This window comes from Geotrypetes seraphini, chromosome 11 (genome assembly GCF_902459505.1).
Source record: "Geotrypetes seraphini chromosome 11, aGeoSer1.1, whole genome shotgun sequence".
NCBI lineage: Eukaryota > Metazoa > Chordata > Amphibia > Gymnophiona > Dermophiidae > Geotrypetes > Geotrypetes seraphini.
In genome coordinates, this window is record NC_047094.1 from 75,116,185 (window position 1) to 75,132,559 (window position 16,375).

The 16,375-nt window shown below is 45.2% G+C and overlaps 1 protein-coding gene across 1 annotated transcript in view; it reads right to left on the reverse strand.

Annotated features, from left to right (window-relative positions):
* SPACA6 (sperm acrosome associated 6) overlaps window positions 1-11,721 on the reverse strand; it is a 34,819-nt gene extending 23,098 nt beyond the window's left edge. Inside the window, exons 1-2 of the mRNA XM_033962891.1 lie at window positions 11,649-11,721; window positions 8,616-8,719 (exon numbers count right to left, since the gene is read on the reverse strand). Coding sequence (XP_033818782.1) covers window positions 8,616-8,719; window positions 11,649-11,679 — 135 coding nt within the window. The 5' untranslated portion in view covers window positions 11,680-11,721. The remainder of the gene's footprint in view (window positions 1-8,615; window positions 8,720-11,648) is intronic.
* Window positions 11,722-16,375: the final 4,654 nt, after the last annotated feature.

The following is a 16,375-nucleotide window of genomic DNA, read 5'->3' on the forward strand; positions in this document are numbered from 1 at the left end:
TGAATAGATACATAGTAATTTAACAGAGAAGTACTTATAACCGGGGACAAAATTTTGTAAAATTCAGAGGAATATCCATCCGGTCCTGGTGCAGTACAGGATTTCAAATTTTTTATGGCCTGGGTCACCTCAAGGGCATGTAACGGACGATCCAACCTAGATATCTGGGCAGCCGTCAGGTGAGGTAATCCCGCATCTGCAAGATAGTCACTTACATCAGGATCTGCGTAGGGGCCAGGGGACGCATAAAATGTCTCAAAATATTTCTGAAAACCAGCTGAGATATCTCCTGGAGTAGTTAAAAAGTTTCCAGAACCATCTCGTATTGTGGGGATATATCTAGATCCCTTCCAACTTTTAGTTATGGAAGCTAGCAATTTCCCGGCCTTATTACCATGTTTGTAAAAGTGGAATTTACGGTAAAACAGGAGTTTCTTAGTACGTTCATGAATTAAAGAGTTAAGTGCCGCTAGCACCACCCTATACTCCTCATTGTTGGCTTCTGAGGGGTCTTGCAATAAAGCTTGTTTCAGCGTTGTTAACTGTCGTTCTAGGTGTACTATGCGACATGCTATTCGACGGGTTCTAGTCGCAACATATGCAATAATATCGCCACGCAATACCGCCTTAGCAGTATCCCAAAATAGGGTTGGCTGGTTTACATGTTGCGCATTATGTGTGCAGTAGGCCTCCCACTTTTCAAGTAAATATGAGTTGAAGTGTGCATCAGTATGTAAGTAAGAGGGAAAACGCCAACCTGGCCCAGGACCTGGAGGACCACCCAATGCCACGTCAAGCCAGATCATATTATGGTCTGATATTTCAAGTAGACCTATTGTGGCCTCAGTGACTTTAGTAAACAATGTCTCAGAAAGTAATATGTAGTCAATTCTGGAAAAGGAGCCATGTGCTCTGGACTGGTGCGTATAGTCCCGTTCTGTCGGGTGTAGCAATCTCCAGGGGTCCACCAACCCCAAGGCTCGACACAGGTAGGGAATGCCCCTAACCTGGCCCCCCCTTATCCCACTGGTCAACCCTGAGCGGTCCATAGCCGAATTGTGTACTTGATTCAGGTCGCCCACCAATATTAAGGGGCCATCCTGATCCTGCACACAAATATTCACCAAATTCTGAAAAAATGAATGCTGATAGCCATTAGGACCATAGCCCACCAATATTCTAAAGGTCCCACTAGGCTCCTCCACTTTCACTAGTAAGTACCTGCCCTGGGGGTCGCGTCGTAAGACCCGTATGACCCCTAAAAAGCCCTTGCGAATCAATATGGCCACCCCAGCTTTTTTCCCAGGTGAGGAAGCAAAGAATACCTCTCCAACCCAGCCTCTCTTGAGTTTCAAATGTTCACTATCAGTAAGCCTGGTCTCCTGCAAGCAAGCTATATCTGCAGAGTGATGTTTCAGTTGAGTCAATATTTTAGTGCGCTTAACGGGTGAAGTTATCCCTGACACATTCCAAGAAAGTATGCGTAATTTCCGATCACCCATAAGATATTATATCCTGCCTGGAAAGATATCTATGCCAGCTATGAACATATGTCCCAGGGCGCCCAGCCTCACCCCGAGGACCAACACTCATCCCCCAACCGGACCATCTATTGAGCTGTATATGTACCTTGAAAGCATAAAAAATAGAACTGCAAATAGAAATATACCACACCGCTGCTGCCCCAAAACAATTCCCAACTCCCACATCCCTGTGCACAAACCCAAAAACTCCCATATAGGAGATCTAGAGTCACTGAAAATGACCCCTCCGGGACAGCCCTGACATAGAAATGTCAGCCCCAATGATAACAGTCCTGAAGCGTTCAGTCCTCAAGATCAATGAAGCCCAAGTATCCATGTCAGCCACAGGCCCATTCAACCCGCGGCCAAACCAGATCCATGCAATTCACGCACTCGGGACCACTAGCTGTTTTATGTAGTCATCTGCGGCCTCCGGGGTCCGGAAGGATTTCCAAATTCCATTACATTGAATCTTCAGTTGAGCCGGGTAGGTAAATTGAAAACGTTGCTTTAAATCCACCAGGCGGGAGCATAGAGGATAATAGGGTCTCCGCCGTTCCTGTAGGGCCATAGAAAAGTCCTGGCTAATGCGGACCGGATTTCCGTCGAATTTCAGAGTATCTTTCATGAGTCTGTATTGGCGAAGTAATTCAATCTTATGTTGGTAATTCAGGAGCTTTAGGATCACAACACGTGGGCGCGCTTCCAGACCAGGTCTAAGGCCTAAACGATGTGCCCGCCCGAGGCGCAGGGGACCCATCGAAGGGCGCAGATCAAATTCCGCCCTAAGCCAGCTCTCCAATTGCTCCGATAGCGAGCGGTCCGGCAGCGTCTCGGGAATGCCCATCAGACGCAGGTTAGAGCGACGAGATCTGTTCTCCAGGTCATCGAGTTTGTCTGCCTGAGCTCTAACCTGCGCCTGCAGCGCGCCAAGATCAGTGTCCCGCACCGTAGTGGAATCCTCGAGGTCTGACACCCTCTTTTCCAGTTCCGTCGTGCGGGCTGCGGCTGTTGCCATTAAGGTTTCGATGTTGGTTATTTGGGCAGCAAGCGTCTCCATCTGGGGCCCCAGTACCTGTTCTAAAGCTGTTTTAATGTCTCTCAGGGCCGACTCAGTAAGGCCAGAGACCGCCGTCGCGGGGCTCGCCGCCATTTTAGGATCCACAGGTCTGGCGCGCTCTCTGTCCTTTTTCGTTGTTTTCGGTGGCATAGAGTCTGGTGTCCTGGTGAGGTAGCGATCCATACAACGGCGGAGAGCGCCGGATACCACTCGCGCAAATTGTGTTTGCGGGGGATCAGCAATTTATTCAAAGTTTAGCAGGGCTGCCCCGGAGCGAACGAGGAGACGTCCTCACTCGCTCATGTCATCACGTGACTCCCTACATACAAGGGCATTATAACACTTTCATCTTTGTTTTCCATTTCTTTACTGATAATTCCTAACATTCTACGGCTTTCTTAGCCGCTGATGCACATTGAGCTGAGAGTTTTAACGTACCCTCAACAATGACACCTAGATCCTTTTCCTGGGCAGTGACTCCTAACACTCGTAGAACCTTGCATCACATCAGTGGCATAGTAAGGGTGAGTGGCGCCCCTCCCCCCACCCTCTTCACTGCCCCCCTTTGCTGTGCGTGTGCCCCCTTCCCTTTTCCTGTTCCTCTTCACTGCCCCCCTTTGCTGTGCGTGTGCCCCCTTCCCTTTTCCTGTACCTTCTCCATTGTGATAAGCATGCCCATGTTGGTATTGGTTCCCCTTTGATGTCACTTCCTAGGCGTGGGTCCTGGAAATGACATCAGAGAGTGCCAAAAAGGTACGAGGGAAGGAAAGGAGTGCACGCGGCAAGGAGAGGAGCGGGCAAATGAGCGAGCAGGGAGGGGGGGGGAGCGGAGAGGAGGAGGGGTGCCCTCGCACCCTTAGGAAGACTGCGCCCAGGACAGACCGTACCTCCCTTACTACGCTACTGCATCATGTAGCTTTAGTTCGGGCTCCTCTTTCCCACATGCATCACTTTGCACTTGCTCACATTAAATATCATTTGCCATTTTGTTGCCCAGTCTCCTAGTCTCTCAAGGTCCTCTTGCAATTTAACAACTTTGAACAACTTTGTATCATCAGCAAATTTAATTATCTCACTACTCATTTCCATCTCTAGATCACTGATAAATATGTTAAAAAGCAGCAGTCCCAGCACATATCCCTGGGGAACCCTGCTATTTACCAAAATTATATACAGAATGAGAAAGAACATATATTCATTTCAAAAAATACCCTTCTCAAATGTCATTTCAATTTTCTTTCTGTTTTATACTAGTTGCCACCCCAAATTTTTAAAAGATAGCCTTCCAGTATCTCAATTTTTACGCTACAGAAGAAATTGTTCAACCTTGGAAGCTTACAAAGAACAAGCCAAGCAATTACGTCAGAAATTAGTCCACAGGGGTTATCCCGAGAGAGTCATCAAATCTGCCTACACTAGAGCTAGGTTTACAAACAGGGATTTATTGTTTAATAATAGATCCGCAGGACCAGATGAATGGAGTCTAACCTGTGTGCTCACTTTTGGCGGAGGAGTAGGAGCGAAAGCACGAATCCTACGTGAGCACTGGTCCATTATTCAACTACATCCCACATTTGCGGGTAAGGATTTAAGAATAGCCTATAGTTAACAACAAAACTTAAAGGAGATTCTATGTCCTTCAGACACAACAAAAAGAAATATGAATGTGGAATGGAAGGGTAGCCATCAGAAATACATTAAGTACAAGACATGTGAACTGACCTTAGACCTGGATGGCAGTTTTGTGCACCCACAAACAAAGAAGGGATATAGACTCAGGCATAAAACTACTTGTGATACCCCTTTTGTGGTATACGGGATCGTATGCCCGTGTTTAAAGCTTTACATCGGGCAAACTTCAAGACCTTTTCGAGTACGGATGAGTGAACACAGGAGTAGTTTGACTTGTAATAAGATTGAAGAACCACTGGTTGAACACTTTACTGCAGTAAGTCATGGCACCAGGGAATTTCAATGCTTTATTCTGGACCATGTGCCACCAATGCCAAGAGGAGGTGATAGAAAATTGGTTTTGCAAAAGAAAGAGCAGGAATGAATATTTCGTCTACATTCTGAAGAACCACGCGGATTAAATCAGAAAATTGAGTGGCACTTGTTTTTTTTAATTCTTGGAACATCAACATTTTTTTAATTCTTGAAACATCAACATCTTTATTGATTATGAACAGCACACAGAGGATGCATGGCTTGAGAGAGAGGCTGGCTGGTCAGCTGAGCATGATGTCAGACGTTATAAAACAAGGGCAGCTCACTCTGTAGCCGTGGTGAGCTTGCGAATCATAGAGCCGCAGTAAGTTTGAATGTTATTTAGAGAAATGTTAAGTATGCTATGTACAGCTTCTCCTGCTATTGCTCTTTCTCTTTTAGACATTATACTGGTCCACAGCCCTGACGCAGCCTGAGGGCGAAACGGACAGCTAGTTTAACGTTGGCGATGGGACTAGCGCAGAGACAGCAGGAAATATTGAATAACAACGATTTCACTGCCTATTTTCAACAACACCCTGCCCAGGATCTAAAAGTTAAGTCCTTGTTTAAAAACCATAAGTTTAAGAACTAAAAGTGCTTTTGATTAACAACAGGGCAGGAGGGGAGCATGAGCCAGTGAGGTTAATTCCCTTTCATTTCCCAGCATGGCTTCTGCAAGGGTAGGTCATGCCTCACAAACTTATTGCACTTCTTCGAGGGGGTAAACAGCCAGGTGGATAAAGGGGAATCTATAGACATCATTTACCTTGACTTCCAAAAAGCCTTCGACAAGGTACCACACGAAAGGCTGCTTAAGAAGATATGGAACCACGGGGTACAAGGGGTGATCCACCGATGGATCAAAAACTGGCTGGCGAACAGGGAACAGAGGGTTGGCGTAAAGGGCCATTACTCAGACTGGAAAGGGGTTACGAGCGGAGTTCCGCAGGGGTCGGTGCTGGGACCGCTCCTGTTCAATATCTACATAAACGACCTAGAGGCGGGAACCAAGTGTGAGGTTATTAAATTTGCAGATGACACCAAACTATACAGCAGGGCTCAAACCAGGGGAGACTGCGAAAATCTCCAAAAGGATCTAACGCAGCTGGAAAAGTGGGCCGAAAAATGGCAAATGAGCTTCAACATAGGGAAATGCAAGGTCATGCACGTGGGGAAAAAGAACCCGATGTTCACATACAGAATGGGGGGAACACCGCTAGGGGTCAGTAACCTGGAGAGAGACCTGGGAGTGATGGTAGACGCAACACTGAAGGCATCAGCGCAGTGCGCTACAGCCTCAAAGAAAGCTAACAGAATGTTGGGTATCATTAAGAAGGGTATTACGACCAGGACGAAGGAAGTCATCATGCCGCTGTATCGTGCAATGGTGCGGCCGCATCTGGAGTACTGTGTCCAGTACTGGTCGCCGTACCTCAAGAAGGACATGGCAGTACTTGAGGGAGTACAGAGAAGAGCAACTAAACTAATAAAGGGAATGGAAAATCTCCCATATACCGACAGGTTGAAGCAGTTGGGACTTTTCTCACTGGAAAAGCGGAGACTTAGAGGAGACATGATAGAAACCTTCAAGATCTTGAAGGGCATAGAAAAAGTAGACAGGGACAGATTTTTCAAATTAAGGACCACCACAAGTACAAGGGGGCACTCGGAGAAATTGAAAGGGGACAGGTTTAGAACAAACGCTAGGAAGTTCTTTTTCACTCAGAGGGTGGTGGATACATGGAACGTGCTTCCAGAGGCTGTTGTAGACAAAAAAACATTAAATGGTTTCAAAGAAAGTTTGGATAGATTCCTAGAAGAAAAAGGGATTGAAGGGTATAGATAGGTATAGACCACTACTCAGGGGATGGGCCTGATGGGCCGCCGCGGGAGCGGACCGCTGGGCAGGATGGACCTATGGTCTGCCTCAGCGGAGGCAACTTCTTATGTTCTTATGTTCTTATGTTCTTTCTAGTGTGCTTGTGAAACATACAACACACGGAGATCTGAGGCTCAGCCCCTTAGATAGTAACCAAAAAGGAATTAAGTTTATGAGATATTCATAGTGGATTTATACCTCTGGATAACTTGGACTAAGAAAATTGAAATGACATTTGAGAAGGGTATTTTTTGAAATAAACCCTGCTATTTACCCTTCTCTATTCAGAATACTGACCATTTAAACTACTCTCTGTTTTCTGTCTTTCAACCAATTCTTAAACCATTATAGGGCATTACCTCCTATCCCATGACTATCTAATTTCCTAAGATGTATTTTGAAAATCCAAATACACAATATCAACCATAAGAACATAAGAATTGCCGCTGCTGGGTCAGACCAGTGGTCCATTGTGACCAGCAGTCCGCTCACACGGTGGCCCTTAGGTCAAAGACCAGTGCCCTGAGACTAGCCTTACCTGCGTACATTCTGGTTCAGCAGGAACTTGTCTAACTTTGTCTTGAATCCCGGGAGGGTGTTTTCCCCTATAACAGCCTCCGGAAGAGCGCTCCAGTTTTCTACCACTCTCTGGGTGAAGAAGAACTTCCTTATGTTTGTATGGAATCTATCCCCTTTTAACTTTAGAGAGTGCTCTCTCGTTCTCTCTACCTTGGAGAGGGTGAATAACATGTCTTTATCTACTAAGTCTATTCCCTTCATTATCTTGAACGTTTCGATCATGTCCCCTCTCAGTCTCCTCTTTTCAAGGGAGAAGAGGCCCAGTTTCTCTAATCTCTCGCTGTACGGCAACTCATCCAGCCCCTTAATCATTTTAGTCACTCTTCTCTGGACCCCTTCGAGTAGTACTGTGTCCTTCTTCATGTACATCAACCAGTGCTGGATGCAGTATTCCAGGTGAAGGCATACCATGGCCCGGTACAGTGGCATAATAACCTTCTCCGATCTGTTTGTGATCCCCTTCTTAATCATTCCTAGCATTCTGTTCACTCTTTTCGCCGCCACCGAACATTGCGCGGACGGCTTCATTGACTTGTCTACCAGTACTCCCAAGTCTCTTTCCTGGAGGGTCTCTCCAAGTACTGCACCGGACATCCTGTATTCGTGTATAAAATATTGGTTACCGACATGCATCACCTTACACTTATCCACGTTAAACCTCATTTGCCATGTTGTGGCCCATTTCTCAAGTTTGTTTATGTCATGTTGCTGGTCTTTGCAATCCTCCTGCTCACCTTTATTCACCCCTTCAAAGAAATGCAGTAGATTGATGAGGCAAGATTTCTCTTGACTAAATCCATGCTGGCTTTCTCTCATTAATCCATTCTTATGTATATGTTCTGTCATTTTGTTCTTTATAATAGTCTCTACCATTTTGCATGGCAGCAGCGTCAGAGTCACTGGTCTATAATTTCCCGGATCACCTCTGGAACCCTTTTTAAAAATCGGCATTACGTTGGTCACCCTCCAGTCTTCCGGTAATATGTTGGATTTTAAAGAATAATGACAAATTACTAACAATATCTCTGCAAATTCATTTTTCAATTCTATCAGCACTCTGGGATGTATACCATCCAGTCCTGGTGATTTGCTACTGTTCAGTTTGTCAAATTGACCTATTAGATTCTAGCATTACAGAGATTTGTTTGAGTTTGTCCGATTCATCAGAATTGAATGCCATTTCTGGTACCGGTAAGTCCCCAACATCTTCCTCGGTGAAGACCGAGGCAAAGAATTAATTTAATCTCTCCGCTATGGCCTTGTCTTCCCTGAGAACTGCTTTTATCCCTCAGTCGTCTAGCGGTCCAACTGATTCTCTTCCCGGCTTCTTGCTTTTAATATACCTATAATTGTTTTTTACTTTGTATAGCAAGAGATGGAGCCAGGAATGGAACCCAGACCTAAAATGTGGCAGCTTACAGCTGAGGAGCACAACTGTCATAGACGGGGCAGAACTGTGGCAACAAAAAGCTATAAATTTCTCCTGATTGGCAGCACAGAGAGCAAGAAGCAGAAGGCAGACTTAGGAACAGAACCAGCAGTGAAACCTAGACAATCTCCACAGAATTCTGGTTATTCCACTTACATTCTTTGCAAACTTCCACACAACACTGATGTCTGTAGGGAGGGTAAACTTGAAGGTACACTGGACCAAGATTCTGGAATTCTCTTGCACAAAAATATCCTGCACTGTAAAAGATGAAGAACACACAGGCTCTAATTTTTCTTCTAAAGACATGCCGCACAATTCAAAGTAAAAGTTTAATTCAAAAGATTTCCATCTGTTTTTACTTCGTAGCCGTCTACAACAGCAGAATAGAAATGCACCCCTTGTAGCTCATTGCTTAGGTTTGAAGTTTGCACCCCTGGAGGAAGTTTCTCTGTCACCAAGGGGAGGAAATGTAGATGGGTTACTTTTATATAAAGAGAGAAGATGGATTTTTGGCTGAGACTTGGTGGTCCAGCGGTGGCTAGGACAGGAGGGAACCCTCCCGCCTCCTGTCCTAGCCCGATTCTAATTATTTTTATCTCTCTCCCGCCTCCCCATGTACTTTAAGTATCCATTAAGTGTCCCACGAGAACTTGCGGCTGCCAATTAGCTAGTGGTTCTGCACAGACAGGAGCGAAGGAAAGTTTCTCATGCCTTGATTCACCGCTGGACCACCAGGGATACATAAGGTATGCAGGGGAGGTGGGAGGGAGATAAAAATAATTAGAATTGGGCTGAGACAGGAGGCAGGAAGGATTTCTCCTTTCCCGGCCACAGCTGGATCCATCACGTCATAAGGCAGGCCCGCTGGAGGCCTGCAAGACATTGGAAGGGAAGAGGAAAAGAATACAGAACCTAGCAGGGAGGAAAGGGGACTGGGTGTAGAGACTGGCAGAGCAGAGGAGGGAGTGAGTGACAGGGCTGGATGCAGAGCCTGGTAGAGCAACAAGGGAGGGAGAACAGGGGGCCTGGCAAGGCACTACATTTGAATATTAACACCCCCCTCCCCCCGGGTTTATATTTAGGTCAACCTTTTTTCCTTCGTTTTGGGGGGGGAAAAGGTTACTTCGGTTTATACTCGGGTTGGTTTATATTCAAGTATATACGATATATATTATGGCATAGTATGTTACTTAGTGTTAACGTAATACATAATAAGACATCTTGATAGACTGCATAGGGTGTACACCTGATTCACCCAGGGCCTTAATTACAAGGGGATTAGGACTATGGGGCAAAAGGGGAGATGGAATGGGAGGGATAGCAGTGAAAAGGTACCTTAAAGAACAGGAGGGAAAGGGGTCATATTTGTGCAGGACCTGGAAAGGGTTCTGGGAGAGGAGCTGAAAAAGCACACGGATGAGCAGGACAAAGAGGACTCTGAAAGGGATAATAAAAGGATAGAATCCATAATGAGGGGGCCCCCTTCCTCATTTGTGTATGCCTAGGAGGTAATTCTTTGTAGATTGTCTAAAGTTAGGTGTCGGGATGATGTGTGCCAAGCCCAAATTCTATAAAAGACATTGTGCACACAACTGCTATCATAGAATACTAATAAAGGTTCACATTTACACACATAACTTAAGTCGTGAGCACTTATGCTAGCTTAGTGCCAGGGGTTCCCAAACAGTGAGATAGAACCCCAAATGGAGTAACGACCCATATTTGGGGGTCACATCTTTGGTAGACTCTCCACAGGTACATCATTATTCTGTACCTCTTGGTGGGGGGAGTCAAACAATTTTATTTGGCCAGAAAAAGATTGATGAGCACTGCTGAAAGCAGTTAGGTATGTAAATGCTAGTATTCTACAACCTATGCATCTCATCTAAAAACCAGACCCACCCAAGTCACTTGACGTTGCATGCTCTGGAATTTGAGCGAGTACTTATAGAATACCAACTACGGGCAGTTACATGGGTAACTGCTAATTAACACCAATTACAGCCAATAATTGGTTGTCAAGCCCATTTAGCAGCTAGTTCATAAAGTTACATATGCAACTGACCTTAGTTTTTAAGGGCTAGATTCACAAAGCAAACCGATCGTGTACCGATTGGTTTGCGACCCCTTTGCAACCCGATTTTACTCCGGCCCAATTCACTTACCTCTTTGCCGATCCGATTCCTATCTTCACATGCAAATGAGGGGAACAGCATGCCAAGTAGGCAGGGACGCGATTCACTAAACAAATTTTGCAAACCGACTGGGCTGGCCGATCAACCCAAGAAGCGACTGCTGGGGACCAGTTGCAAACGTCCTTTCCCACTCTCCAGCTCCATTTCCGCCCTGCTGTCTGCCCTGCTCTCTGCACACCCTGCTCTCTGCTGCCCTGATCTGGCTGCCTTTACTCTGCAGAAGCCCTGGGAGCAGTGGCTGTTGGCCGCATTGTTTAGCTCCTCTCTCTTCCCTGCTCTCTGCCCTTCTCCTGCCTTTCAGCCTCGCCGCCCCGACTCTCTTCTTGCTGCCCTGCTCTCTGCCCCGACTTGCCACCCTGCTCTCTGCTGCCCAGACTGATCTCTGCTGCCTCGACTCTCCTGCTCTCTGCCTCCTTCCCTGCAGTGCGAGCCCATGTGTTTAAAGCGGGGCTGCAGAGAGCAGGAGAGTCAGGGCCAGTGAGTTTTAGCCTTAAGAGGCTGCTGCCGCTGGGGATCGCCCTTCAAGACAACTTGCAGGAGAGTTGAGGCCCCCCCAAATAAAAAATAAAAAAAACACAGCAAAAACGAACATGAACGCATGCGCAGACCTTCTACAGGGAAAGCAGATGGTCTGCGCATGTGTCAAGATCGCACACTAGCGATCCGTGTCGGCGGATGGGCTTTCCTCCGATTGCCCCATTAGAATATTATTAGTATCCCTGGTGGTCCAGCGGTGAATCACGGCATGAGAGACTTTCCTTCGCTCCTGCCTGGGCAGAACCACCAGCTAGAATATTATTAGTAGCCCTAAGTTGCATGTGCAAATTTGCACGCTAGTCAGAAATTTGGGCATGCAACTTTGTAGAATTAGGGGGTTAGTGCCTGCCCATATTAACCTTGAGTCTTACCGAAAAAAATTAACCTTGCCTATGTCACTGCTCTAGTAAAAAGCTTACAAAATGTTTTAGAAAATCTGGATTATCAAACATACACCCGCAGTCCAAGGGATAGCCACAGTCCATCACACTGCATGTTTCACATTTATAGATTCTGGCATTCTTCTGATAACCTAGAAGATTAAAAAATACAGGGATGTGGCAGAAGCTGAGAATAGTGAAAGCTACAGCTCAACGTTAACTTGGTAGACTCCTATTTACTAACTCTTGATCAAATAGCACACATGTGCACTATTTTACCATAGGAAAATATACCGAGTGATGTATTAATCCAAAGGTGCATACCTCCCTAAAGGAAGGTGATATTATGGATATCACCTTCCTGGTTTTGCCTCATTGTACCTGAGAATACATAGCTAGCAGGCTGGCAATACAGAAAATATAACTCCTGCCCTTTAACCCCTCCCCCCCAATCTTTTATAAAATTTCCAGTTCCATCTGCCTTCCCCTAATTCTTTAAAATAGTGCAAAGTCCCACCTCTCTGATCCCTGACCCCCAATCCATTAAAAAATTCCAAATCTCAGGTGATCTTTTTGGTAGTAGGAGCACTTCCCAGTTGCTCATGTCCTGGCAGCTTCTTCTCTACAAATGTCGACAGTTGACCACTGGCGGTCATCTTGCAGCATTACCACTGAGGTTCATGGGGATGGAGAGATTGAACTCTATCTTCTTACAATTATTTGTCACACAAATTGTGTACCAGAATGACTATTATTGTAAGGAGGAAAATGCCTCAGATCCCCATCTCCATTCTGGTACACAATTAGGTTTGTGTGACAAATAATTGTAAGAAGATAGAGTTGGTATTTTTTAGAGTGTATCGAATTGAATCTTCTCTTTGTCATATTTTTGATAGGATGGGGAGATTGAACCCATGCCGGGGGGGGGGGGGGGTGTTTTTTTTGGCAGCAGGATCCAGGAAGGAGAGGGGAATCAGAACTGGAGACAGGGCAGGTGGATGACTGATTCCAGTATGCAGATCCTGGCTGATATTCAGCCAAGACCCACATAAATCCTGGCAGTTGTAAGAACATAAAAATAGCCATAATGGTTCAGACCAATGGTACATCTAGCCCAGTAACCTGTTTCTACAGTGGCTAATCAAGGTCAAAAGTACCTGGAAAAAACCCAAATAGCAGCAATATTCCATGTTACTGATCCCAGGGCAAGCAGTGGCTTCCCTGGACTATGGACTTTTCCTCCAGGAATTTGACCAAATCTTTTATAAATCCAGCTACGCTAACCACTGTTATCACACCCTCTGGCAATGAGTTCCAGAGCTTAACTCTTCTTTGAGTGAAAAAGTATTTCTTCCCATTGGTTTTAAAGGTATTTCCATGTAACAAGCACTTAGTTCTGAACATTTAATGCAAGGCCCAGTATTATAGAAGTCAGCTCTGGCTCCCTTGCCTTCCAGGAATTTCTCCAACTTTTGCAATGTCAGCTGGATGTGCCTTAGCTCCAGTCTGTTGATAGACCACTTCCTCCGAGTCTGTGTCAATCGCTCTTGAAATGGGTGACTGCTGCAATGATCTCCCCAACCATATAGGCTGTCATCTGTCATCCGGATCTCCCACAAATCCAACCAAAAGACTATAGCTGAAGCCACTAGCATATACTGTCTCATGCCTCCCATGTCCAAGGCGGTGGCATCTGGATCAAATCATTTTGAGGAGACCAATGGATCAAAAGAGGGTCCTGCAGTGGCTGCATGTGTGTCTTTGCCCATAGACCACTTCTATGGCTGCTATCATGGGTCATAGGACTTGCAGATAGTGCCACACCTTAGGGACTACCATGGTTAGGATGTCTGCTATTTGCTTGCAAAGTTTCTGTCTGCGTGCTTCTGGTCAATAGACACGGCCTTCTAACGTAATTGAAAATAACTCCCAAATACTCAAGAGGTTGGGCTGGCACCAGGTGGCTCTTTTGAAAATTAAGATCCAACCCAGGTTCTGTAAGACCTGGATCATCTGCGAGATAGCATTTTCTCCCTCCACCCCAGGACAGGGCTCTGATCAGCCAATCATCCAGGTACGGATGTACCTGCAGCTCTGCCTTGTGGAGATGTGCCACTGCCACCACCATCACCTTGGTGAATGTGTTGCCAGTTTAAAGGGAAGCGCTGAGAACTGATAATGCCTCTGCAACACATGGAACTGTAAAAACCTCCTGTGCTTCAGAAAGATAGGTATGTACAGGTAGGTCTCCATCAAATTCAGGGAAGCTAAGAATTCCCCCGGTGCTATAGCCCCTATGACTGACTGGTTTCCATGTGAAATCACAGAATTTTCAGGGCTGCATTGACGGACTTGAGGTCCAAAACAGTCCAACAGCCATCCCCCTATCTGCGGGAGGGATGCTTCAGCCCTGGCATCATTGTGGCTTTTCAGTGGTTGTTGCTGGGTGGGAACTGGAGGACTGAGGCCTCCTGGGCACTGTAGCATTTTCAGAAATACTGCCTACTTATGGAAAAGGAGGAGAAAGATTACAAAATACTGAGAACTTCAATAGGTTGCTCAGAGCCTAGTGTAATTGAGAAAGCTTTAGGTACAGAGGAGGATGGAGCAACACATGGAAAAACAAAAGCCTATATTGCAATAATAAGAACATAAGAATAGCCTTACTGGGTCAGACCAATGGTCCATCAAGCCTAGTTTCCCATCTTCACGGAGGCTAATCCAAGTCACAAGTACCTAGCAAAACCCGTGCATCTTACTATGGCAAGAAAGAGAATTCAATGCTGAGAAATTCAGATATGTTTCTAGGCATTTAAACTACGAGGGGGTGCTGAAATGTCCTCAACTTCAACCAACCAACTTCCTAAATTCTGAGCATTATTTTGCCACTTTGGCTGAAAAGAGTTATCTTATTTTGTTAAGTGGCAATTTGCAGAAACAAAATTCTCAGTTTTGACATTGTTTCAAGATCATTGATTGAACCATATCCACGTCATTCTCTTTTTGGCTGGGCTGAGAACTTTTTAGTACCCCCTCATAGAAGGTGGAGGTAGCATATGGATGCCGGTCACTTCTGGTAGCCACCCTCAGCAAAAGATAAGGTGTTACAGTAGTAAAGTTAGCAATGTAAACAACAATCTTAGCAATTAACTTTTTGGTAGGAAGTGAGACAAAAAAACTATGCAAAAATAAGATTGCCACTGAAAGGTACCTGGAAAGCAATGATCACAAACACTTGCAGTTTAAGCAATAAAGTTCATGATCTACAGGTCCTGATGTTAGAGGCAGACTTACATATTGTTGTTATCAAAGAGACATGGTTCAGTGATTCCCATGGATGGGATGCTAACATACCAGGCTATAATCCTTTTTAGGAAGGATAGGGATGACCGAAAAAGTGGAGGAGTTAGCTCTCTATGTGAAGAACGATATCCAACAACTGAAATGCAGGGGGCCTGGGAAAAAGAGGAAGTGATATGGATAGCTTTGAAAAGAAGAGTGTTGTCTACAGACTTCTGACACAATTGGAGCAACTTGATAAAGATCTGGTTGCAGATATCCAGCAGTTGGGAAAGAAAGGGAAGGTGTTACTGCTGGGTGATTTTTCAACCTGCTGGATGTGGATTGGAAAGTTCTGTCTGTGGAACTGGAAAGAAGTAGAGAGATCATGGATGCCTTTCAAAATGCTCTTCTCAGCTAAATGGTGACAGAACCCATGAGGGAAAAAGTTATGCTGGATGTGGTATTCATAAATGGGGAAAGTATCTCCAGAATCTGAGTTAGTGCCCACCTGAGTGGTAGTGATCATCAAACAGTTTGGTTTGATATAACCCAAAACTCAAAGTCCTGCATTTCAAACATGTGGACTTTAGTAAAATGAGGAAATACCTGAAGAAAGAGCTGATAGGATGGGAGGATATAAGAGAAGTGGAAAACCAGTGGTCCAAGTTGAAAGGAGCAATAAAATTGGCCACCGACATTTATATGAGGAAAATAAGAAAAGCAAGAGAAAAAGGAAACTAATGTAGTTTTCCAAAGAAGTCACAGAGAAAATAAAGGCAAAAGAGTTGATATGTGTGAAATACAAACAAGCTCAAGAAGAGATGCACAGAAAGAAATACCAAATGAAATTGAAAGAAGCCAAGAGAGATACATCTGGCAAAAGCACAAGCAGATGGCTTGAAATGTAAAAAGAGTGGCAAAAATTTTTCAAGTATATTAGTGAAAGAAGGAAGGCAAAAAATGGAATTCTGAGACTGAAAGAAACTACAAACTGCTATGTCGAGACTGATGAGGAAAAAGCTAGCTAGCTAAACAAAAACTTCTGCTCTGTGTTCATGGAAGAAAATCCTACAGAAGGACCACAATTGACTGGCAAAGTTACATGTGAGAATGCAGTGGATACTGCACTGTTTACGCAAGAAAGTGTTTATGAACAACTTGAAAAATTGAAGGAGAACAAAGCCATAGAACTGGACAACATCCATTCTAGGATGTTGAGGAAGCTCAGAGAGGTTCTGAAGAATCCTCTTAAAGATTTGTTCCTTGGAGACAGGAGAGGTTCCGTGGGCTTGGAGAAGAATAGATATGGTCCTTCTTTACCAAAGTGGTCACAAGATAAGGTTACCATATTTGGAGCCTCACAAACCTGGACGCATGGCCCCCACCCCGTTCTGCCCCATCCCTGCCATGTTCCGCCTCCATCCCCACCCAGTTCTACCCCTAGCCCTACCCCCTCAAAGCCTCATTTTTTTCCCCAAGAAGCTCCAGCTGCATCTGGAGGGCCTCACACATGCATGAA